Source organism: Ischnura elegans, chromosome 6, assembly GCF_921293095.1.
Source record: "Ischnura elegans chromosome 6, ioIscEleg1.1, whole genome shotgun sequence".
Taxonomy (NCBI): domain Eukaryota; kingdom Metazoa; phylum Arthropoda; class Insecta; order Odonata; family Coenagrionidae; genus Ischnura; species Ischnura elegans.
Window position 1 is genome coordinate 124056070 of NC_060251.1, and position 27166 is coordinate 124083235.

The following is a 27166-nucleotide window of genomic DNA, read 5'->3' on the forward strand; positions in this document are numbered from 1 at the left end:
GAAGTGTTACCGAAGTCGGACGGAAGTTACAGCATCGCCCCAATCGTCAAGGTATCGACAGCAGCAGCGTTTTCACTTCAGTGGTGACGGACGGGCTTAAATACACAGCAGAATCGAGGTGATCTCCAGATTGAGGTCCCAACATGGGTTGGGATCGGCGAAATAAGGAAGTTATCCTTCGTAGCCGTATGATGTGTCACGTGAACTCCAGTATCGCCCTCTATGTTATCGCCAGTCGATTGTTTTCGTGTGTCTACCTGCCCAATCTCATCCACAGGTAATTTTGGATGCATAGCACTCAAGATTTTCGTGTTGCATTAAATATTTGATATTCGCACATTTTATTTCGGAAACTTTGATGCTTATTTGTCAACGTCGTAAATAGGCTCTAATTTATCAACCTAATACTTGAAAACTAATTTAGTTCGCTTAACTTTCAGATTCAAAATGCTGCGTTGTCTTAGGGTGCTTGGCCATTAAACGATATGCTTCTTTACTTAAATAAGACATTGAAAATAATTATCGTTTTTTTCAGCCGAGTAAGAATATTTTTGCCTGACGTTTCAATCAGTGGCGGTTTGCCCATAAGGACTCTCGGACGCCGCCCCTCCCAAATATTTGAAAAAGTAAAAAAATAAATATCCATTAATTTATAATTATACATCTGATTAATCAATGCGTTTTTTCAGTCCCATACATCGAAAGTGTTGGAAAAACACAAAAAGAAATAGCGCGAGAAGTTCGTATTTGTAGCCGTGGGGCGCTGGCCAGAACGTCCCAATCCATCCCCATGCAGTTATATGGAGAGAGGTAGTGGTGGGGGCCGCTGGTGCTATGACGCGTCTAACGTTGTGTCTTATGGAAGTCTTGGGACGTCGTCCGAAAATGCGCAGAGCGACGAGTGAGTTGACATCGCTGCGCAGGCCGGCGGGCGTATAATCTGGCGTCTACTTGGTGCTGCCACAGAAAAGGGACCTACGGAATCAGAATGGTCACTGTACTGGGTGTAGTTATACGATTTTAATTTTTAATTACTTGTAGGTATTGCTACAGTAAATAAATTATTCCATTATGCTTGCGTTTTTTGGTATTTGAATTCCGGAACACATAAAATCCAACCAGTTAAAGGCCGTACTGACGAAGGAAAACTATTCTCGAGTATTTGACACAGTTCTGTTATGATTACGAATTTCAAGAACCTTGGGGAAATTAATATTATAATATTTAGGCCTTAACAATGTATTCATATCTTCCCGATGATTAGAAATGCGGTACCTATTTTTCAGATAAATTTATCAGAAGACCTGCAGTATTAGGAAAAATCAGTTAACATTCCCCACTGATTTATAATTTAAGAAATAGTTGCGTGCGTGATAGGGTGAAGGATTAAATATGATTTAAATCGTTAAGCGCGACTTTAAATAGAGTCATTCAATTAATGTCATGAAGTGCCGCGTACAATGCACCTTTTGTGTGTAGGTTCATCATTTTTCTAGCCGTCCTTGTTGTATTAGTTCATGTTCACCTAATTCCCCAGCGGCAGAGCGGTAGCTGTCTGATGGAAAATGCTCACTTCTGTCTGATTTAAGTGGCCTCGAAGAGTTCATATCAGTGCGGAAATCCTTACAGCTCCCATCTGTGGCTCAGTCGAGTCGTCTTCTTTTACGATCTAGAACTTATTTTCTATTATATCATGGCAATGATTTCGAAGACACAGTTAATCCAAATGCGACCCGTTGGCGTCTCGTGTGTTTACCACATATGAATCTTAGACTCAAGGAGATGGTCCGTGACGTCCTTTGTTTGCTTGAATGCCTTTGCTGACCTTAAATTCGTCCCTCAGCTGAATCAGCATTTGTGGACCACGACTTCTATCTCCCTTGAGTCGTCCTGATAGTAACGGCAAGACTCTCGGAAAGAACGAAGTGAAATGAGTTCAGACATCATTTTCGAGGAGTTAATTGTGCGCAATTGCCGATTACGAAGTTTCTTAGTGCTGTGTGTACATTCAAGAAGACAATTTTGAATTAATCAACAGTGCTCGTTTTTTTAAGGGAAATATAGGGAAAAATTGTCCCAATTCTGTGTCCAGGCACCTTGTTCTTTTTGGTCGTATTTTTCGTCGGCCTATTTTGTGTCGTCCCTTGTTTATTTATAGACTAGTGCCCATGCCATGTGTTCAATCAGAAAGAAATTGTTGTCCAGCGCTGATTTCAACGAACGTGTAATTGATCACTTCGCTGGACAAAATGAAAAGAAGGATGGACTTTTGCAATATAACTAAAGGCCTGTGAGTATTTCATATTTTGTTAAAAATGTGTAAGAAATGTTTAATTGTTGATTTTAAATCATACTGTATTCAAGAAGCAACGCGAACACCGACATCGAAGTTTACATCTGCAATAGCAAAGCGCGCGCATTCTAGTAGTGTTTGTTGCCTAGTGGAAGTCAGTGACACTCTCCTCCCCTCCTCAGGTGTTACAAGTGTCATTGCTACCTAAATCATTGCAAATTTTGTATAGATTTGACAAATAACGCATTATGATTGCAAAACGAATAACAGAAGTGTATTGCGGGCATATCCGCACGAAGAATGTAGACGCTAAAACCTAAAGTTACGTGTTTTCGTTTGTATTTGCAAAATATCGCAGCAAATATGTTTTTATTCTTCAAGATCATTGATCAGTATCATCGAGAGTCCGGACTAAGCCGATCCGTATGACCGAGAGTCTACTGCATTTAGTATTTATTAATCAAGCTTTATTAGGAAAACTAGGTATTTTTGTTGAAAAAAACGGAACGTATGGCATCAAGGAATTTAATTCCTAGATTGCCGTAAAAACTTAATAAAATACACGAAATATTAAAAAATTATGACCCCCCCGGTGGAGTGCGCCCCCCCTAGCATTTGACTCACGAGCCGCCACTGGTTTCAATGACACACTCCTGCATCGTCCTGAGAGCAGTGCCTTTGGATTGCAGGCCTTCCTTCCTGCGCTTATATATCCGGTTAATCCAGGGGGTATTGCCTTCACTCCGTGATTTTTCGAATTAATAGTTTCCATTTCCTGCGTAGCATGTACCCAGAGTTGCGATTGAAGCTGTTCTTCTGCAGCCTGAACCCAGTGCCTTCTTTGAGGAGATGATTCCAATGCACGTGAGCCTCTGAGACCACTTGAGCTTTGACCAAGGAAGTCCTGATAGGCTATGTCCAGGACGGGCACATTTCTCCGGGTCACCTCGCCAATATTCTGAAATGCTGAAAAATTAATTTCTTCGGCTTTCACCGAAAAAAGCGCCCTCTCCAAAATCGGACATTAACTGTATTGTGATTAATCTGACGAATAATGTCCTTGACGAACCTACATTATCGTTGCTTTCTAAAGGGCTTACTTTCGCTCCTTCCCTAAGATCTATTACATTCTTAGATTTCATGGAAGGTATAGAGAAACCCGTTCGGAAAATTCCGTCGGTTACTGCGGAGGATATCCGAGGAGAGATATCGATGGTTCTAAAAAAAAGGATGCTTTCCCAAACATATGAGCACAGGGAGAGATAAGCTTTGATTAGACTACGTAAAAATGTTGACCACGTCATACTCGGCAGGTAATGTAGTCATGCAGATGAATGAGAACGAAGAAAAGCTTCAACATGCCCCTCAGGATGTGGCATATCGTCCTTCAAACGTGACACCACTGACTCCATAGTCATAAAGACTTATGGACTCATTAGGAAACTTACGGGTAGGTAGCAGAAGGAATCTTCATCCACAACATTCGTTATTGCCAAGGCCATACGGGCTATCAAATGTACATAAGAAAGAAACACCCTTAATGCCCTTATGATTGCCTTGGCTCTCCCACTTATTACCTGGCCAAATATCTCACTGGTTAATTGACTGCCTTTCTGCGAACATGTGAGCTCCGCATAAAAGTTCGGCATATCATGTGATGACACTACAAGATTTCTTCTTAAATAACTATTCTCTATTATTTTTTACTCCTTATTTATCATCCTGCTTAAACAGAATTTCTACAAATAACAGGGTCTGCTATTTTGTATTATATCGATGGTAAATATCGCGAGGAAGTGAAGAAATTACGTTATAAGAAATGTAAAATAAATTTGGCACTAATATATGATTGCTTGTACACAGTTCAATTGCTTGAATTGATTCACTTTCCTACATGAGTCGAGCACCACATTCCACGTGGCCGGCAGCGAGCTCCAGACTGTGCCGAAAAATATCCTAAGAATCGATTTCTTAATTTCGGCGTCGAGAGTGGTCGAAATTCATCTTTACGTATCACACTCTACACGCTTAGTTGTATTTGTGGTGTAAATGTCTCGAGGCAACTCGGCGATTCTTTGTTTATAATCATACAAAAACACAAAGTTTCGACGGAAAAAAAGGCTAAAATATAATATATCGGAGAGACCGGGCGCACGATAGAGACCCGTATAAAAAACACTGGTGTATGAGGCTGTTCCACAAGGACCCTGGTTGGACAATGTGGACATAGCCTATCAGAAGACCACATCACCTCCTTTGTCAAAGCTCAAGTGGTCTCCGAGGCTCACGTGTATTGGGATTGTATTGATGGAGGAGTGTTGCATTGAAACGTCAGGCAAAAATATTCTTACTCGGCTAGAAACCCGGTAGTTATTTATAAATATAACTCGCCGATGAAAGACGAAATCTTTTAAGACATTGCAATAAACATAATGAAATACACTTTTGTATGTTCCACAAGAGTTTTTAATCCCGACCTAGGTTTCGGCAGTACACACTGTCATTATCAAGGTGAATATACAAACATTTTGCGAGCTTATATAGCTTAGGGAGAGGGGGCTAAGGCAGGGAGGAGGTGGTGATGGTGGGAGGGGAAAGCTAACGAGGAATAGTTTCCTCAAGGTCAGTGGGTTTACTTGCCGAGTCCAGCAGAACTGATAATAAAGGGGAGGAGTTGGAGGGGTACAAAAGGTCGTTAACCACCCTTACATTTTTGTTTCGACATGCTCTTAAAATTTCCAACTGCTCAAGAAAATCCATCTTTCTACCTTTACACACATTGTGGAGAACCTTGACATTGAAATCACTGCTATGGTTGCAGTCTAACAGATGTTTGGCAATATTAGAGGTTGAATCGCCTCTTACCCAACACTTCATATGTTCATTTGTTCTAGTTTTTATGGCACGTCCGGTCTGACCAATATACACAGAATTACAATTAGGCATATTGCAATACAATTTATACACACCGCTTTGGTCCTTGTCAATAAATTTTGGTTTTGAATTGAATAAAAAATTGCCAACAGTTGTCATATTATAAAATGTTAATCTTAATTTATCTTTCGGGAACACTAGTGACTAGTATGTTCCCGAAAGATAAATTAAGATTAACATTTTATAATATGACAACTGTTGGCAATTTTTTATTCAATTCAAAACCAAAATTTATTGACAAGGACCAAAGCGGTGTGTATAAATTGTATTGCAATATGCCTAATTGTAATTCTGTGTATATTGGTCAGACCGGACGTGCCATAAAAACTAGAACAAATGAACATATGAAGTGTTGGGTAAGAGGCGATTCAACCTCTAATATTGCCAAACATCTGTTAGACTGCAACCATAGCAGTGATTTCAATGTCAAGGTTCTCCACAATGTGTGTAAAGGTAGAAAGATGGATTTTCTTGAGCAGTTGGAAATTTTAAGAGCATGTCGAAACAAAAATGTAAGGGTGGTTAACGACCTTTTGTACCCCTCCAACTCCTCCCCTTTATTATCAGTTCTGCTGGGCTCGGCAAGTAAACCCACTGACCTTGAGGAAACTATTCCTCGTTAGCTTTCCCCTCCCACCATCACCACCTCCTCCCTGCCTTAGCCCCCTCTCCCTAAGCTATATAAGCTCGCAAAATGTTTGTATATTCACCTTGATAATGACAGTGTGTACTGCCGAAACCTAGGTCGGGATTAAAAACTCTTGTGGAACATACAAAAGTGTATTTCATTATGTTTCCTGCGAACAAGTTCCACCAAATATCGCCATCCAACCTTAAGAAGACATTGCAATATTTACCCTGAATTTATTTTCGCCCGACGCGTTTCGTTGCAACTGTAATAGTAACTGCAAGTGCACCCTGTGCGATCGTCCTGAAATTGGTCCTTTTGCGATAGCAGAGAAGGAGGAGGTGGGTGTTGGGTGTACGAATGTTGAAACTTTTTGGAGGAACGGAGGTGGAGGGAATGTTCCAAGGGGAGCGTTCAAATGCACTCTTCAATTTATCTTCGGAAAACCTTAGGATTTCTCTTCCTTTCGTGGGGAAATCTCTCCTTTCTGTTGACACAATAAATTATGGTGTCGCTTGAAGTCACGGCGTTCGGATTCTCTCCCTATGCTTTCTTTGGATGCGTCGTCGGGCTCCCGAAGTGTATTGGTGAAGAGACGACCCTGGGGAGAGTAAGAGTCCCCGCCCAGGGTCCTCGTTCCCCCTTTCGCCTTCATATCTGCGTGCGGTCCTTGGGATGGGGTTTGATCTCCTCGCCGCTGCCCCTTTTCAATTAGTCTTCGAAGATGTTAGTGTGTGCACGCTGCCTCTACCGAGACTCCGATGATCGACTCTTTCTCCCTCAACCGTCCAGATTATAAACCCTCCCCCCATCATCCCCATTAACCCCTCTACATTTGCTCTAGGACGTAGTCAAACAGGAGCTTGGCTGCACGTGGTGCACTTGCAAGTGCTGTTGCGACAACGAAACGCTCGCAAATGTTACGATGCCTTGTCTAAACAGTGGCAATTATCACTTCCACCGCATATGTCGTGTTCCAAAGGAGAGGCATCGTGACTGCACTCCTCACTAGCCTAGAGAGGAGGCCTCGACCAATTTTGCGCTCAATCGCTTTGAATCTATCAATCCACCCCTTCCGTTGAATCCAATCAATCCGTTGATCCCTCTATTGTCGGCAGCATGGAGGAGGACGAGGAGTTGCAGCGGACGGTTGAGTCGCTGCTTGGCGCCGGCGCCACCGTCGTCGACTGCGAGCGTCGCACGAGCGTGCGCGAGGAGGAGACGCTGCTGGTGAACGGCGTGCGCGTGGAGCTGGGTGGCGCGGACGGCGCGGCGCTGCGGGAGGCGCTGCTCGCCGGCGCGGCCCCGCCCGCCGACGTGCTGGCACGGCTGCTGGGCCGCGCTGGGCTGCGCCGAGCCCCTGTGCGCATGCGCACGTCGCTGAGCGTGGCCTCGAGCGTGGTGAGCGCGGAGAGCGTGGTAGTGAGGCGTGAGGGACGCGTAGTGGACGAGCGCAGCAAGCAAAGACACGAGGACAACTACTACGCCAGCGACACAGACGAGGTGTGGCTGCCGCGCCCCCCCGCGCCACCGCTGGGCGCCGTCACCGAGGAGCAGGAGGACGAGCTGGTGCGGCTCGCGGAGCGGCTGGAGCGGGCGGCCGTGAGCGCCGAGAGCAGCGGCATCCTGCGCATGCAAACGGTGAGTGAGCAGTATCTGTGGGATGATCTTAAATGCAATGGAGGACATATGTAACAGACACGCGTTCATCCATTACAACAACTCTCCCTGCCAAGAACCCAATTAGATCTCCTATTTCCATCTTGTTTTCAATATTCACGCTGGAAATCAAGTTCGAACTTAGCCGGCGCTACGGTGGCGGCGACCGCGACGGAGACTCTTAGTAGATGTTACACGGGTGAGTCAATGTTATTTCGCTCCGATCAATGTTATTCAACGTTATTGCGTTCTTCTTAATTACGGCGGGCACTGATGAGCTTTGCTATAGGTTTTGGCTGGATGCGTTAGAAAATAGTAAGATCTATATATAATGGGATGGAATACACAATGACTCGGTAACGATTATCGAAATAATATGCGTGACTATGTGCATGTCGACTGAAAATAGTCACAGATGTATAATTATTACGTTTATCCTATTTTCTTATCCGATGAAAAACGAGTCCAAGATATGAAATTATATTTCCGGGAAAATTTTCACGTCACGCGAGACAAACTTTGATTGAATTGCTATTACCACCTAGTCACGATCATTGTTTCACGGAAACGAATCATAATTTGAGCGAGAAATCGTGATGAGGGAATTTGCTCAGTGAATTTTATATTATTATTTCTATTTGAGTATTCTACCATTTAAGGTAGCTTTTCATGGAGTGCTAAAGAAGCGATCTGGGAGCCTCCCTTTCCTTCCAGCACTGCCTTCTTCAATTCACTGTGAGGCCTACTCCCTTGCAATCTATCTAAAAATCCTATCCGCTGTTATCACCTGTGAAGACAGTTAATCATATGTGAGATGCGCCGCTGTTATTATTCCTTTTGTAGAGAGGTTTTTTGCATTGTAGAGGTATTGCCACTCCTCGCGTGGGAGATAAAATCAACCGTCAAGTTCATCAAAGATGCTTAGATGGAATGCAATGCACATTGTGCCACTGTTATTAGTTGATGTTTAAGCGCAATTCCTTATTATGTAACACATCTACGAAAGAATTGCTTAATGCCGAAAAATTTCAGACTTATTTTTGCTATGTAAGGGGCACTGTAATTAATATTATGTAGATAGTAGTATTTTCATCCCTGAATCATTTTGATTTTTTGGATAGTTGGGGAATGATAGCGTAAACAGTCATTGAAATATTATAATTAGGTTATCTGAGCATCGATCCGTGCTTTTTTCTCCCTTTTTATGTCATATGTTGTGTGTGTCAATACGAGTGAGAAACTGATCTCAAAAGAAATATTTGTTTTTAAGCAAAATTTAAGAAAAGAACATGAGGTTTCCTGCTTGGTGTTCCGGCTTTTCTTCGCATATTCAGTTTAACATCTCTGCCCGTTACAACTCAACTTAAAAACGGAGTTGTTTTTAATGTTCGTCATTTTAAATCAGGAGAGATTATCCGCCACTTTTTGCGATAAACTAATTCCTTCGCTCGTGCGATGCTGACTGGTGCAACAGGTGGCGTGGACGGAGTGAAATGAATCATTGCCGGAAACTCTCCAAGATGTAGGCTACTCTCCAGACACAAACTGAAAGTACACTTTATGTTGTGTACTTGGGAGAAACCTCTGTAAAACTACATATTTTATCACGCAGGATTATTAAAGATAGGTATATTTTAGTTTCTAGATCTTACCAATCCTGCTATACAGATCCGGGCTTAGTGGCGAATTCACATTTAGAGAAAGAAGATGAGCTTTTGCCATATATCAAATGGCATATCAAAAAAATTATTTTGGGGTTCAAATCGCTGATCAAGAAAAAAACTTGGGTGCCACGAATAATGTCCAAAAAAGATGTGGAACATTGTCAACACAGTCGAAACGGAAGCGTTGGGGGAAGTGTGCTGGCATTGTTGCGGGAGTGTCCAGGAAGCGTTTAACGGTATGTGGACGTTCCCCGAACACTAAAGCCCTGTACACATGGCGACATTTCTGGCGCCGGAAATGGCGCAAGTGGTGGCAAGGTGAACATTTCTCCGTGTGTTCAATGAAATTGCATGCCATCTGCTGGTATGCGAGATAATCGCATACAATTTGCTGGCCCTGGTAAGGATTAGAACACGTTCTATTTTCCAAGCGATCTGGCAGCAATATCTGGCGAAATTCCGCTGTGTTTTGTTTGAGAAGAGAGAAGTTGGGAGGACAGAGTACTTAAAGATTAAAGTTTATACATCAAAAGGACCTTCAGGTAAGTGTAAAGCACCTATTTTTTGTTATAGACAAACAATGTAGTGTTTATGATTTTGGAGTATAATCATGACCTATACTCCAAAATCATAAACACTACATTGTTGTAATAATAAGGAAGGTCAGGAGAAGAAACTGTATTCGTTATAGACAAACAAATTATTGCAAATCTTGATTAGACTATGCATAAATACACGGTCACGAAGTCTTTTTTGATGCTTCTGTTTTCCATAGCGTGGTTTTATTGTGATGGCCAGTGATAATTTTTGTATATTCGGTATGTATTAACGTGGTGAGATATAATTCAATGAATATTTCATCCATAAGAATGCAAATACGTGCTCCAGAAGTGTGTAGTCCGATGGGAGTACTATCTTCTACCACGCTATGTTGCACGCTGATGATTCAGGGTAGAGATATGGGAAAAATACTTTCCTTTTTGAAGTCATAGTATCATAAAGTTTTAATAGCTAGCTGTATTGCTTGAAGTAACTTTCCTATGAGGAATTTCTCAGCCATTTCGACTTTGTGAACGTGAAATTGAAACAGATATAAGTGCAATGCAAATAGAAACAGTGTTGAATTTCACAAGACAGCCTATTGTTTTTAGTTTTTCCTCTTTTCCCTACGGGAGTGCAAAGTTTATGGGTGTACATTTGGAAGAAATATATAATTTCACATATTTTACAATTGATTCAGCAACACTATTCCATACTTTCCCTTGAAGATGGTGTGTGATACTTTACAGTTTGTTAGTTTCCAATATGAAGGCCAACCAAGGTGAGAGTAAAGTGATCATGAAATAAAAATCTGCTTTGGGTGCGTGAGATTGCCATTCTTTCAAGGCTGTTTTGTCCACAGCATTGTTCCATGCCAGGGGTGACACTAGATTTTTCCATGGACGGCAAATTTCAAGGGGTGCAGAGGTACAATTGATTACAATAGTGGCATCATTAATATAAAGTATTAAGCTGAAAGAAGGGGTATTTTTTTGTTTTGTAACATTAGGTATTGCGAGGTTATGGGATTTATTGAGATGCGGTTTGCTGTATGATTGTAAAAAGGGGAGATATTAACAAAGATTATGTAAAGCAGGGATGTAAATAATGTGCCTCGGGGAAACTGTCGGTTGATTTTGACTGATTTGGCCAGTATTGCCTTGCTACCCAAGGAAGGTGGGGATATTTGTCTTTCTGCTGCCAATATGTAAGGAATGACCTTAGACAGCTTAGAGCAATGCTATTTATTCCAAGCCTTGTTAGTTGAAGATACAGTATCTCACAACTGATAGTGTCAAAAACTTCATTGAGATCTCCACATCCTTCCACTGTGGTAGTTTCATCGCACAGGATTAGCTTCGTTACCTTCTCCTTCTCGCTGAATCCCGGAAAAGAGAATATGAAATTAGTAAATTTAGCAGTAAGTGGAAATCCAATTTTTTACTGGTCCCCTTTCACCTACAAGTAAGTTGATTTCCCCTTCTTTGTATTTCTCCTTAAAAATACCTTGCATCACAAATACTTTTTAGTACTAGGTACTCATATTGTCCTTATATTCCCCTTAGTATTCTTACCCGCCTTAGATTAACAGGATAAGAGGAAATGCATATGGAAACATCAGATACGAATAATGACGAAAATTTTGGAGTTATCCAATGAGTTAGTCCTATTGGTGTGATAAAATCTTCAGAAGAATTTACAGCACTCACTGAGGCCTCACAGTTATGTGATAACTTAAATGTAGTTTCAGAGAAATGATTTGTATTAGAAATTGATAGGCATAATTTCATACTAAGGTGTTTTGAATAACTAAGTATAATCATAACTGACAAGATATTAAATAATATTCTTTTAAATCAGGTAATGGAGTGGACAAAGAAGTCCGTAGAAGAATTGATAGAGGGCTGGTGTCAAGAACATTGCCTGTTTTTGGTTAAGCATCCAGCTTACCACAATAAGCATGCCAGGAAGGAGGCAATGGAAAGGGTCACAGAAAGAGTGAGAGTATGCAGAGGACCCACAACGCCAGGGGATGTACAGGGGAAGATGAAAAGCCTCAGGACAACGTATGTCCATGAACTTAACAAGGTCAAGGCTTCGGAGAGGAGTGGTGCTGGTCTGCTTGACTTGTACCAGCCAAGTATTTGGTATTTTACCAAAATGAAATTCCTGCAAGATCAGGTGTAGCCAAGGAAGAGCACCACTAATTTTGAAGAGGCAGGAGACCTTGTATCACCAAGGGAGGTGGTGAGTACTTATTGATGATCGTGATCTGATGAATTTGTATTAATATAGGCATGAAGTTTGTAAAAATGTGGTTATCCTCATTTTTATCCATTTTTTGGCAAGTGGTCTTACTCCCTATGTATTTTTTATCACTAGAATTGCAGCGACATCCAGCTTTTGGAGTTTGGAGATGCCATTATAGTGGAGGTGGATGGTGGAACAGATATTTCCCAGAGCCTCTCCATCTCCCCCAGCCCACCCACAAGTGGTTCATCCAAAATGGGTGATGTGAACCTGCCTGTCTCACCCAGCCCATCTTCATGTGGATCATCGAAAGGTGGTACAATAAAGAGGAAGAGAACGGAAGAGCCAGATGCTCTTGAAGAAAGCACAGGCTGTTCTTGACCAAATTTCTCTGCAGAGGTCTTCTGTGTCAGCATTAGATACTTTTGGGCAGTACGTGTCTGCCACTCTCAAAGGCATTAAAATAAAAAATTGCAGCTAAAGGCAAAAAATGCCATATTAAAAATATTGATGGATGTAGAGGAGGAAGATGCTGCAATAAATTAAAGACTAACTTTAGAAAATGAAATTGTATTATTCCTGTGAGCATTCACTTAATTACCTTGTATCACCACTGTAAAAATTTCCCATTTTATCCAGACCCAAATATTGAATGCTTCCAGCCTACTCTCATCATACTAACTCAGCATCAATAGTTCAGTACTGTTATGCCCTATGCTTCATATAGTGGCTCTTTGATAGTCTTTTATGTATTTACCCACTCTCACAACCACCCTGTCAAAAATATTTCCTATTCCTTAGCACCTAGGTAAATCCATCCCCATCCTTATTGCTGTAATTCTCTATGTTTTCATCTTACATGTTGCTCAAATACGTAATAGATCCACATGCTTAAGTTTCATCTTAGTGACTTCTATCTCTAGCTTCACATTACTTCCTCTTTACAACACCACATGAGTTCAGTCTTTCAGCAGTTAATCCGCATGCCATATACCTTAGAGCAAACATGTTCGACAGTGGATAGCATCGCTGACTAAAAAGACAGGTCTTGTGATTGCCCATACCAATTCCCAGCTGTGATGTGTGAGGCACTTACAGATTACAAATGAATCACCTGGCCCTCCAATCCACATTAATTTCCTCAGACATAAGAGTTTGAGATAGGTAATGATAACTACAGCAGTTGAATGACATAATTTTCTTAAGCTTTTATTAATAGTATCACGGTACAATAGATTATGTGAAGTGATAGGGAAAGAAATATTATGTATGTTACTTCTTCAAGTGTAAATGCATGAAATGATAAGCCAATACCAGATCCAGAACATGTCCATGTTGTGACCTACCAAAAATAATGTACATATATAACTACACAGAAAGAAATTAGATTCTCCATGACCAATAACATGGCATAAGGAAAAGTCATTGAAATATATAAGCCCTAATAGACTTCACGAATGAAGTCTCTCAATCTATTAATTAACCATGTAACTCAGCAACCCTACCCCTATGAAAAAATTGTATAAACCTGTTTCAAATTTTTATACATTGCCATGGTAATGTATAAGAATGTATAAAAATTTGAAACAGGTTTATACAATTTTAGCAAAATTATGCAATTTTACATAGCAAAAGAAATAAAACATGCTAAAATTCACCACTCATAACACTAAAAATCTTAGACAACTCACAGTACTATGTGGGCATTGAAATTAACAATGATTTCAGGTTTAACATTAAAACACTTTGATGGCATGCTGAAAAAAAGAATTTTGTTAAAAAATTAACGACACATTAATGACAAATGAATTTTTTAAAGACAAAATAATCAGTAAATGGCACTGTGAAAAGGGAAATGTGCTAATAAATGATTGATTGATTACTTCATTAATGAAAAATTATAATTAATAAACACTCAGTACTTAGTAGAGAACAGTCAACCACTACAATGAATCACGACACAGAAATTGATCAATAATTGAATTTTTCAATGGCATCCCACTGCCAAGGAACAGATCCATTCCCATTAAAATAATCTCTGAATAAATCCCTTATTCCTTGACTCTCATTGGATGAGCGATTACCAACGTTCCTGGCTATCCTGCCTAGGTTGGTAATTTCACCTCCAGACAAGCTATCCTCGCAGCTTGCAGTATATCCACCACCACACTCTTCAATTAGGAAGTTGTGCAATGTGCATGCAGCTAAGGTAATGTTTTCAACCTTTTCCGGAGAAAGCTCTATTTTTTTAACAGTATCCGGAATCGATTGCTAAGAATGCCAAAAGCATTATCGACGGTTCTCCTAGCTCGGCTAAGACGGTAATTGTACACTTTCTGCTCCACTGACAAATGCCTACTTTTGTATGGCTTCATAATGTTCTTCGTTAAAGGAAAGGCATCATCAGCCACAATGACATACGGAACCGGTTGATTCATTCCCGGTAAATTCATCGATGGAGGGAAATTAAATGAATTTCGTGAAATGGCTTCGGAGAGCACACTGTCGCGATAGACGCCACCATCACTTATGCGTCCATTACACCCTACGTCCACAAACAGAAATTTATACTGTGCATCAACCAGTGCGAGAAGCACGATGCTGTTTCCACCCTTGTAATTGTAATAATATGATCCCATACTTCTTGGTGGCCTGAATTCTATGTGTTTCCCATCCAATGCTCCCAAACAATTCGGAAAGTTCCAGAGACCACTAAACCCTTCCGCTATCTTTCTCCAAGCCTCAGCTAAAGATGGCACCTGCAAAGAAAGCCGTAAGTTAGCATAGAACTAGTCAAAATTCATTGGATCCACTACATGTATGCATCTGAAACATGATTACCTTAAAATATTTCTCTTTCAGACAACGATAAATAGCTGTGCAAATTTCGGGCATGATATTCGCAATTGTAGAAGTTGGGATTCTAAACGCGAATGTTAGGCTGCGGTAGTTCTCCCCAGTGGCCAGAAACCGCAGTGTTAGTACAAGCCTAAAATATTAAAGAAAATTATTGTAAAAAAGAAGTCACATGATTAGTATTTATTTTGCTGCATTCGGTTGAACCATTATGTACAATATGATAACCATAAATAAAAAAAATATTTCCCTTACCTTCTTTCAGCGGATATGCTTTCTCGCATATTAGTGCTCCGCTTTGATATCGCAGTTTCCACGAGTGCTAAAAGTTTCCTGAAAGTCCCTTCGTCCATTCTTAAATATTGTCGGTACGATTCAGGGTCCTCCACTCGCAACTCATTGCACAGCATACTGTGAATCTCATTTCCACCCTCATCTCTCCGCTGTATCCACGGCCTCGTCCACCACCTTCTATTCCTCCACCTTTTATTTCTTTCTCTTTCTCTCCTAACCACTCTCACTGCTTCGACCACTGCTATTACTCCTAACCAGGGACGCCGACTTACAAAAAATATTGGGGGGGCCCAAACCGGGGATCTTTCACCGGGAAATTTTATAAGTAGTGAGTTTTAAGTTTTTTAAGCATTTTCGAAGAGTCATATGATCAAAATTAGAACAATGAGAACTCTAATCTCGATATCTGGACACTCCGGGGAAAATCGACAAGCCTGACACTTTTTTCCTCACACCCATAACGAATTATTGAGGGGGCTCGGGCCCCCTCAAGCCCCATGGAGTCGGTGCCACTGCTCCTAACACATCCTGAACGTCTCGAATATCAGCCATTTTGGAAGAACTGCGGTCACTCGGGCTCAACTGTTTCCACCATTGGCACAGGTGAGGGCTTCGTGTGTACACATTGCTTGCAGGCACTGCGCCATCGATTGCCGCCAGGCCATCCGGCAAGATTTGGCACAGTATTTCACGCCATCTATGGTGCCAGAAATGTCGCCGTGTGTACAGGGCTTTAGAGTTACCATATCACTATCTAAGAGCGATTGACCGGTGGTTACCGAACCCGACGCCTACCTGGAGGTCTAAGGTTCGATTCTTGGACGTGGCAGTTTTTTGTAAATTGTTTCTACCTTTCATTTTACAAAAACCTGCTGTTCATTATTATTTCCGTGATTTACAATTAAAATTTTATTTGTCTAAGTGTAAATGTTTTTCTGCAATGTGGCAGCGTCAGATGGAGACTCACCGAACGCTTCCTTCCGGAGGCGTTCCAAGTGGGTAATCATAATCTGCTTCTTTTCCGCGACACCTCCTCAACGATTCTCACTCAACACTTGACCGCTAGGTACTTCCAGAACACTCCATCCGATGCTTCCGCAACACTTCCTTAACGCTTCCGTTTCTTCTGGGAACCTTGTGCCACTAGTAAGGTGAAATTACTTAAATTCGGTGTGATTTGAAGATGACCTTGCAACCTAACTGATGAATGTTATTTATGCGTGGTGAAAATGAAAGAAGCACATCGTAATAGTGCATTCCAATATCGCCCCTATTCCACAGTGCGACCCAAAGACCCTGATCCAAAGTTTTGCCAGCTCCCGGAGCTCTGTGAGAACGAAATGCACTCATTCAAAAATTCTTCTTATGCTAACGGTTGCAGTGATTTTGAGGAAACATCATCAAATTTAATGCGTGTCAACGAATAAGACCTCGTCAGAGATCTCAACTGTCAACCTCAATATAGCATCTGAATGCCTTTCCTCACGAATGAATGGTAAGAATATTTTGGAATATGGAGCATAATTTAATTTTAAATGTACAAGGGAAAAAGATTTGATTCTGGTATTTTGTCTAAAATTTCAGGGACTCGTGAAGGAAATTGCCCTTTCTGAATAATTTCCCGATGGTAGGCATCTATTCACTGATAGTTGTAAGGAGAGTTTGAAGTACGTCCTCAATCAGGATGGAAAAGAGTTCGGTTTAATACCAATTGCACATTCAACAAAAATGGGAGAAGAAAAGGTATTTACGACCATGGAGAAGCTCAGGTACCAACAACACCGATGAGTGATTTATGTGAATTTGAAAATCCTTAACTTGGACAGCATAGCGGCCTTCCAGTAGGCTGATGTTTCTAATATCTTTGGGATAGCAGGGACGGAAAAAACTATTAGGTGATTAAGTATTGAATGCATGTACTCGTAGCTTGTACAGCTAGTACAATACGTATAGCTTGAGGGGGAATACCTAATTGTTGGAGATAAAAATATCGTAAAGAATCTTTACGCTAATGTAGCTAAAATCATTTTGCCCCTAGCATTTGAAGCTAAACCTTGTGTTACTAATATACTGAAATGTGTTCTGATTAGTAATATAGGTATTTTGCCACATCTCGATGCCCTGGCACCAATGAAAGAGATCACTTTCTTCTTTATGGTCATATAGCCAACGAGACCAATTACGTGCCCCACCTATGCTCTCTAATCTTTTAAATTCGCAGTACATCACGAAATCCGGTAGTATTTTTTTTACTTTTTTTACTACATTTTAATTTCCGATAAACACCATTTACCGAAAATCAATAATGGTAGGCAGATTTTTTGTAGTAAGTTTAATCGCCTTAAGTTTGTATTCTTGATTATATTCGCTAGAGGTCACGGTTGTCGAGTTATCATCGAAACACGTAAAGCTGTAGCATTTAGCCAATGGTCCAGACTCCCGTCCCCCCCTCCACCCGGGCTCTTGTAATGACGCTCACTGCTCAAAAAATCAGAGTGCGCGCTTTTTACGTTCGTCTGCGGGTGGCGTTTCAATCAGTCTGCCTGCTGTCCTCGTCCGCAGATATTGGAACAGTAGTGCCCTCCAGGCGAATGCATAAATACATTACAGCATACGATTGGACATTACTTAGTGTCGGTAATGCTTCCTTGAAATATCTCGGCAAACGCAACGCGTGAGGGAATGACGTAAGTGCTCACACTCTACTGCTGCCGTCTGTTTATTTGGAATCAATTACATCTGTATCCCTTCCACCATATTTGTTTTGATAACTACTTCACCTCTGTGTATATTTTGGGGTACTGAATCCAAATTTTAGGTTTGTGTACAAATCTTCTTGGGATAGCATTTCGTAAAGTGGCAAAGAAATGCCAAAAAATTGTTTCTTAGGAGCGTTTTTGTTCGCAACTCGGCTTTATTAACTTAAAGGGGAAAAGTGATCTATTTTAAATGGGCGTGCATTTCTTGATTCAAAATTTCTTTTCTGGGTGATTTGTGGAGGTGTTTGGCCAAGGTTACTGGAACCAGGGGTCTAGGGTAGTGGCTTGAATAAGTTTGGGGAGCACCAGGTCGCTGTGTCCCTGAACAACATATGGGGAAGAAGAATTTCGTGCTGTGAAGTGCATCTCGCTAAGGGTCTCTCTCTCTCACTACTCCGTTAGATTTCGCTAAAGATTACTTTGCGACTTTGCACCCTCGCTGTGTCCCATTCTTTATAATATACGAGTGAGATAGGCTCCCTGGGCGAAGTGCATGCATACTCTGTATGTGGTGCATTGCAAATGTTGCTATAGGATCGATCTGTTGGATAAGTACCTACTTATTCGAGTGCCGATGCAGGAGTAGGTACTGTTGTAATGTGACATTAACTGCAATGAGAAAAAATATTCCCCTGGATCGGGAATCGACCTTTGGCTTTGCAGGCCACTGCGCAGACCCCTCTCACATCCAGGTTATTTGCGTCCAGGTCTACGCAGTGGCCCGTGAAGCCAAAGGTCCGTGGATCGATTCCCGGTCCAGGAGAATTTTTTCATAGCAGATTTGTGAATTTCACCGCCGTCCATACGGCAGGTTTGAAATGACCCACATTGTTGTAATTGTGCGCAAGTGCTAGTCGATGCTGTTCGTGGTGGTATTCACTCATCCTGGCAGTCGGCTTTTGTCCTCTTCCTTCACTGAGAATAGGCGAGGAGAGGCAGCTGTGCCTCCTATTTATAATTCCCTATCATTTCACTCGCTCTCTTGGGGCGTGTGGTGGCGTGGCTGTGAGTGTTCTCTGCGCGCATGCGCACAGCGTCTCTCATCGTCGAATTCAACGGATGACTGAGTGCGACCCATTGTTGCTCTTCACCGCCACGTTTCCTATCATCACCTGCTGCCATCTGCCGAGCGACGTCGTCAGAGACATGCTCTGGATTCTCGCTGTGTTGTTGGCCACCCTGCTGGCCTGCATCTGGGTGAGTTCCGTTGCGTCCACGTAATCTGGAAGACTGGCTTCGAATCTCGTGAGAGTGGTGAAGAGCACTCGGTGTTCTGTGATCCCGCATACGCCTCAATCTCAATCCACTTCGCTTGGAGTGTGGCGCCGCCATACGACGCACACCACATCTATTTCTTTTAAAATGGCCGACCACCATGTGAGTGAGGGCACTTCAAGTGCAAGTTTTGGAGAATGGAGAAAGAGTCAACCATCCGGTATACCCGACGGCAGCGCCAAAACGGAAAAATAAACAACTACGTGAAAGTACACGCGGCCAATGATGGAGTCTACCAAAATGCTTTACTCTTTCGCTCGATTTATTAAAAAATTATAATGGGCAATGAACCAAAACTGAAGTTCATAGTTGAGTCTACCTAAAGGTTGACTCTTTCTATCGGTTGTTTTGCATCGACAGTTTAACCGACGTCATTGCTCATATAGTTGAGTTTACCTAATAGGTTGTGTATTTTCGGTTGATTATTTATGGAATCTCGTACTAAAGCCTGAATCCCACGATAATTTTTTCGTCGCAAAAGTGATCACTATCGCGACCACTAGGCAAAAAGATCGTCGCCGGCAATTGTTTTTCGGGATCGCGATGAGGATTCCCATCGCTATTTTTCATCACTAGTCCGGTCGCTTTTTCCGTCGCTATAACTGTCACTAAAACCCCATACCAGCCAATCGGAACGCATGCCCGTATGGAGCGATTGCAGCGCAACGTTTGACAATCGTGGGAACGACGTAGTTAAACAAACACGCTGTATATTTTCGTGATGCGGGTCCTATGACAACGAGCTGTGATATCGGAAATGATGCGAAAAGCGACGGCGGGAGTGACCGTGTGATTCGGAAAAATGATCACTTGAGCGATCGCTTTTCGCGGGACGATAACTACAAGTTTTAAGCGAGGTAGAATTGATTGGGTACTACTTCATTTCTGCATGTGCTTCGGGTGCTGAATCCGAATTTGAGGTTTGTTAACAAAACTTTGAGTAAAAGCGTTGTAAAAAAATGAAAAAATATAAAATATTGTCACCCTTTTGTTGCTTTATCGCTTTTGCCTACAGTTCGGAATATATCAAATTATAGGGAAAAAGTTATCAGTTTATAATGAACGTATACAAAATTTCCGAAAATATTTGCCACTTTGGTTTCTACTTCGACGAGCAGTTTAGAGTCTACGTGAAAATTGGAATTTTTTATATTCTCCGCAAAATCTCCGTCAAAAATTGAAGAAGCCAACATTGGTTGTATTTTTATTTTATAATATTTGATGGAGGTGTGGGAAGGGGTAAGTGCGACTCCGAAGGTGCCTCCTTTCTGCATAATCGTGTTGTATTTACGTTCTCAAAGCAGGGGGCGCCCTAGCGAGATGTTCCACATATTGTGACGGAAGCGGAGCCGACTGCATTGTAATAGTTATCCCTATGGCCCGCACGCTTACAAAGTATACTCTTCAGCTCATCTCGTTGTATAAATGTTACAAAATATTGTGGACAATAAAATTAGGTTGTGTGTGAAGATTATTCACATCATCTTTTATTTTGAAGGTTTCTTTGATGAAGAAAGCTTTCTTTAGCTCAGATTTCATCAAATAAAAGCCTAGCATTACTCAGACCGGAGTAATTGCATATTTGTTCGTGTCATAACCAAGGTACCACCCTTGTGAAATTGTTAACGTATATAAAAGTTAAACTTTAGATCCTTGCTGTGGCTACACGAAGAAAGATCTTATTTTAAATGCATGTGTCGTGAGTATTTCCTTCACTTCCGTTAGGAAGTAGTTACATAAATTCAACAATTCCGTATCTATTGTGGGGGTTGATGTCATAATATGAGCAATAAATATGGTTGCAGGACAAAATGGTGAGGCATTACGTAAGAAAAACGCAGAAGTGGCTGACTAATAGATAGGATGACCTACAGAAGGCTCGTAAGGAGTGGTAGAATGGGGAGAAAATGTGCTATTCCTAAGAGCACTATTCTTCACCATCACTAGACGTATTGGTATGGCATCCTTTGTTCGCTGCTCTGCAATTCCATTTCTGAAGAAAGGGTATTAGCAGAAGGGCTAATGAATACGGAGAAACACGGAATTTGAGTTGTATAGAAAAGAGATTTTGGAAATGGTAGCCGATTATGTAAGTTAAATAACATGAAACATGTGTTAAAGATGGTAACCCTTCGGGAGATTGGTTTCTCGGTTTTATTTTACGGCAAAAACTTTCATGAGGAGTATGCAAGGAAGAAGATATGTGTCCCTTTGTGATGAATGCCTATTTTGATTTGTGGCAAATCATGACATGTGACATGCGAATGTGATAATCCACGTAATCCAAATCTTAATAATAAAATGTACCGGAATGTATATGAAATATTGAAGAATATTCGAGGTACCGTATCAATGGACACAAGCGCAAATGGGATCAAAGCCCAATCACCGATCGTACTCGGAGGAAATATGTTTGGGATAATTGGCACTGGATTTCAAGGAACTGCATTTGCTGCTGCAAGGAATGGGTGAACGGAAACTGTGGTGTTCCAAAATTACTTCTGTGAACATTCTTGCCTGTAATATGAAATAAAAGACCTGCTTTTACAATTTACCATTCCACTAATGTGGGAATAGAATTTATCTCTAGACAATGGAATGCACATTTCAAAGCTACCTCCACGTTCTAGCCTCCTGCTTCAACCTCAGAGATCGAGGGATTGCGTATTCAAATCTCTATAAACGAGAAGGGATATGGAGTTAACAAAATGGTAGAGAGAGAATATGGAAATAAAACCTAAGAGCCAATTGTCTAGGCTAATTGGAGACATTTGGCTAAAAAGTGAAGAAGGAGTTATTCTAAATGGCTTCAGAAAAGGGGGCATTTTCCTTTCAACCGTGATGGCATAGCAGAAGAGAGGTATTGTTTATTAGCTTGAAAAGTTGGAAAGAGAAACAGGTAGAATTTAGGTTAATTTTAGTTTAGAGTTTGCCGGCCTCGGTGGCGGTGGGGTAACGTCCTAGCCTGCCAAACTAGAGGTCGTGGGTTCGAGTCCCGCCTGTGTAGGTTTCCCCTGTCCAGGGCATGGTTGTTCGTGAACGTTTACTTGTTATATTTGTTGAATACCCCGATGTAAAATGGCCAAAAAAATGAGCTGTATTCGGTGGTTTGAGAATAATAATAAAAAAAGAGTTCAGTTGACATTGAAACTGATTTATCTCATGTATCATCTCATCCTACACCATCAACACGTAGCAGATTTCAGAGAGCCATCCACTGTGTGTCAGGATGCAGTATTACATGAAGTATCATTTGAGGAACTTTAACTGACGAATTTCCGGGAACACTCTCTAGAACAAGGAAAGAGGGTAATTTTACGGACAAGAGGGATAAAATTCAAAGACCAATAGAGGAAATAACAAAAAAAATTTAAAGAAAACTGCTGAGTACTCGGTCATTGATTATGGTAGGACGTTGGAATACATATCCTCTGATGAGGAGAGTGTAGATGAAGTGGCATTAATGCCTTAAACAGAAGATGGCATAAGTCGGAAAAACTTAAAAAAATTGGGTAGCTAACATTCCTTGAGGAGATTGGAATCTGGCCAGGTTCAGTAGAAAAAAGTGAGTTGCTCACTAGCATGTAGATCAATGAATGAGGTGCTCCCGTGGTTTGCTTTATGAGGACATGTTTTGGGACTGAAATAAGTTTCGCATATCCACAGAATGAGGATTCCAGCGAAATACTAGAAGGAATACGTAAAAGTATTACCTAAGCCTAAACCTAGGGGTTGGCCGTGTAGGAAAGTTAAAATTTTGCCTATCTTTCGTACAGTTTAAAGTAAACAAATCAATATTCAATGTTTTATAGCTTGGAGACTATTATTTCATTTTCATTATTTTGTTTGCTATTATATTAAGTACCTAAGCTACGTTAGAGTATCATTTTTTTCTCATCGCAATCTAGTTAATATTCAGATATATTATCATGTATAAGATTATACTATTTTATAACTGATAACTTCGGGCTTTACTTTGTGATACCTCTCCACATTGGAAATAAAGAAATAAAAATTTGTAAGGTTCACTGTTATTTTAATATGGGCACGACGATCAGAAGATGTAGCCACGTTACGAAACCCGGGTCGTGCCCATATTAAAATAAAAGTGAAACTTACAAAGTTTTATTTCCATTATACTATTTGTCGTTATTTATTCAGATTTTATGCTCGTAAGCTATTTTTAATTTGCTTGTAAATAAATGTGCAAGAGTTAAGTATTGTTATTATCATAAATAAAAATATTTGATTGATATTCCATCTTGTGTCGTAATTAACCAAAAATTATCCTCATTACTTGAGATAAAAGTTAATTTCTCAGGAATGGTTAAACATGATTTGGTGCTTTGATAAGCAGAGAAAAGCTGAATTTCTGGGAAAATCACATCTACCTAGAAATATATCGCACATTAGCCATTTGAATAGCCACTTTGCCTCTAGTACGGGGAAAGTGCGTTCCCTTCAAAAGTTTGTAAGAAATAAAATCGTGAAAATCGCCATTTTCAAGAAAGAGGAATGTAAATCATGTGACAATTCTTTTTCGATGATTTACTTATACATTATTCATTGGATTTCATGTTTTTAACAAGCATAGGAAATTCAAAATTAGTTGAAATTGATACATATTTGCTAATTAGGGGTCGCACTTACCCCTCCTGACCTTACTACGAGGGTCCGCAAGGCTCACGATGAATCCACCGTTATACTATCATAAAAAGTGCACAAAACACAGTGAATTAATATCATTATCAAATTCTATGCCAATAACATAAAATATTATTAAAATACAATCACAGCTTATTATAAATATCATCGGGAAATACAAGAAACGTGAGAGAATTTAACCTCAATAAATAAAGGTCAATGTTAATAACCATAGCAGCACTTCCGACAAAATATGATCTGAGAGTTTGAACTTTGTTTTAATAAGCACATAGAGATAACAATGGGAATCTGAAGAACTCATAAGCAAAGGGTGGTAGTGTGGGCAGGAGAATTAATGCAACATGGCGGTGAGAATAAACACAAAATGGCCGTGAGAATAAACAACAACTCGCAACTTACCAGCGAAAACATGGATTTAGGCTCCAAGTCCAGCCTTCGATAAGAAATTCGCCGTCCCCTCGTCCATAATCTCGAGCAGCAAGAGCAACGAAGCACAAGCGGCAGCAGAGTTCGCCCGTTTTGCCCACAACAAGTCCACACGTGTCTACGGCTTCCACGGCTGAAGACAGAACTGCGGGTGCTAGAGAGCTTCATGAGACTGCCACCAGAGCGCGTAACAATAGATTTAGATTTCGCACCTAAACCGGTAGAGTGCACTAACCATAACTTTGGTTCTCCCACCCAAAGGACGTTGACTGGAGTTGTTTGGTGTGACATTCTTTGCCTTTGGTTCTCACACCCAAAGAGTTAGTTCTGACGTCGCATGATTCTTGATGGCGTATCCAAACCTCCCCGCCCAAAAGGGTTTAGGCTGTAGCATCCAAACCTGTTCTCTCAGTGCATGCATGCACAGTTGGCGAAGATATGCACTGTATAAAAGTAATCATTAATTAATCTCAATCATCAAACATTTAATGGTGGAGCTTTAATTCAGGATTTCATTTCAGGCTAGATGAAATTAAGTGTAAGTATAAAATTATAATATGCTAGTAAGAAATTCTGAATCTGTTTACATAATTTTGAAAAATATACGAACAGCGGCTTTAGATGCATGAAATGTAATTATTAATGTGAATTGCGATTTTCATTACAGGTATTGAAGAAGTACTTATCCATCGACGACTTTCAGTGATATTAAAATCCCTGCGGCTATGAGATAAATAATGAAGCATTCAGCCAATGGAAACAGCTGAGCTTAACATCGAGCTTTATGGCTGGTATAACATTTCGCCAATGGTACATAAAGTATTGATGCAAGGAACAGCAATTTCCAAAAAATCCTTTCTTCTAACTGGAGTTCTAACGGAGGAAGCATTGGAGGCCAAGAGGACAAAAAACATGAGGAAATTCCCAGAGTACCGTGAAAGAAAATCCTCAGGAGTGTTAAATAACGAAGATATCTTTCGAAAATTCCTTTTAATAAATGAACCATGCTTCTAAATTACATCAAGAGTTCCAATACCATTTGAAAAACGAGGTCGGCCTATCAGGAGAGGTGAAAATCTGCTAATTTTAAGTGATTCGCAGAGCGGCAAAGAGTCAGTTGGGGTGACATAGGAAGACGATTCTTTTAAAATTCGTTTTTGTGAATAATAAAAGTGATTTTATTGAAATTTAAACGTTATTCTTCTCAATGTCTTTATTATCAGTCAATTTATTTTATGTAATGTGAGTTATTAAATGCATGGAAGCCAAAAAGGAATAAGTGAGAGTAGTTTTTCCGATTTCGGTATCTTGCCGACTATGCTGATGGTTGCGGTTTCGAATCTAGTAAATTTCATCTCGTAAGTTCTATCATGGTATTTAACGACAGTTTATATATCTTTTTCCTTAAAATTATACTGTTTTCTGCTCTCCAACAACTACAAGTTATTGCCGATTGCAATGACATCTATATCTACATCTACAAATTACCCTGCGAGCCACCTCTAGGGTGTTTGGCAGGGGGTGATCAATCACCAGCATGCAGCATGCATTTGGACTCCCACATGCACACCACACCGTCCAAGAAACGTCCCGTATAATAACAAACTATACTACTATATGATGTTAGAAATAGAATATAGAATAGAAATTCAGAAACATGCAGTAAGTTTTACATAGGTTAGTAGGCTACACTACAAGTCATGCAATCTATTTACGCGTTCTATTGCTGCCGTTATAATCTCTTATTGATCGTGGAAAAAATGACATTCGGAATCTGTCTGTTCTGCAATCTATCTCTCTTATTTTATTTATATGATCTGATCTTCCGTAGTACGTTGGCGTCCGCAAGATATGGTTAACTTCGTCAGAAAAGACACTGCTCTTGAATTTATCTAAAAGGTTTAGTCTATTTTTCAATCTACGGTCCGACAGAGATTCCCATCCGAGTTTATCTAAGAGGTCAGTTACACTAACAAGACTATCGTAACGACCTTTCACATACCTGGCAGCTCTTCTTTGCACGCGTTCTAACTCTGTTATTAAGCCTTTTTCATGAGGGTCCCAAACATATATCGAGATTTTCTAAAAATTGCTTTTGAATAATAACAGCTCAAAAATGCTGAAATGAATAGATAGCGTGAAAATAATTGCAAAATCAGATTCAAGCGATCAAATTAGTAAGAAACTTTCATTTTTGTTGATAATTTAGGTAAAGTACGGCATTCTTAATTTTGGCCAGCTTTTTTCGATTTGGGACAACCGTTCTAACGCCGCGAAAAGTCAACCTCGCAAAAGGCCGAATCCAGCGCAAGCACCGCTGTTGAACAGCTTTCAAGTGTTCAATTTTGATCATCCTACGACTTCTGAGGCAAATATTTTAACGTACTAAGGTGTGACGGTATTAAGGCATGGAATAATAAGGATTTTCGACGTTTGAGGAAACATCGCTTCCATCAAAGGATCCGCAGATGAATAACTCCCTAGAAAAGGAAATTTTAAAAAATATAGGCTTACATAGATAGCATTTGAAAAAGAGCTATTTGATTACTATAGGAAATGTCAATAATAATAAAGGAATTGTTGCGTATTACAAAAAAATAAAGGCACGTTAGCTCCTTTCTGAATAGATTTAATACTTCAACAGTAGAGTAAGGCGGACGAGACGAAGCGGAGTACATGAATAGTTAGGGAGAGAAGAGTTCTTTACTGCTCTGAGGTCGGCGAGAGAAAGAGAGAGAGAGAGAGAGAGAGCCGAGCGAACAGGTGCTCACCGCATCTACAGGAGGTGCGCGAACAGGCTGCGCCGTAGTGTTCCCCTAGCGGCGAGAGCAGGGACTAAAAAGCCCGCAAGGGCGCACATTTGAAAACCAAAAAAATCTGCAACATACCGCCCGCCTCGTCCATGACGAAACAATACATTTGA

The 27166-nt window shown here is 40.6% G+C and overlaps 1 protein-coding gene across 5 annotated transcripts in view; it reads left to right on the plus strand.

Moving 5' to 3' along the window:
• The window catches only part of LOC124160105 (ras-GEF domain-containing family member 1B-like), a 445667-nt gene that overhangs the window by 206972 nt on the left and 211529 nt on the right, over nucleotides 1–27166 (plus strand). For 2 of the 5 annotated variants that reach the window (XM_046535847.1, XM_046535848.1), the window contains exon 2: nucleotides 6974–7496. The exons of the other annotated variants lie outside the window; for them this stretch is intronic. In XM_046535847.1, coding sequence (XP_046391803.1) covers nucleotides 6975–7496 — 522 coding nt within the window. In that variant the 5' untranslated portion in view covers nucleotide 6974. The remainder of the gene's footprint in view (nucleotides 1–6973; nucleotides 7497–27166) is intronic. 5 annotated transcript variants of the gene reach the window in all.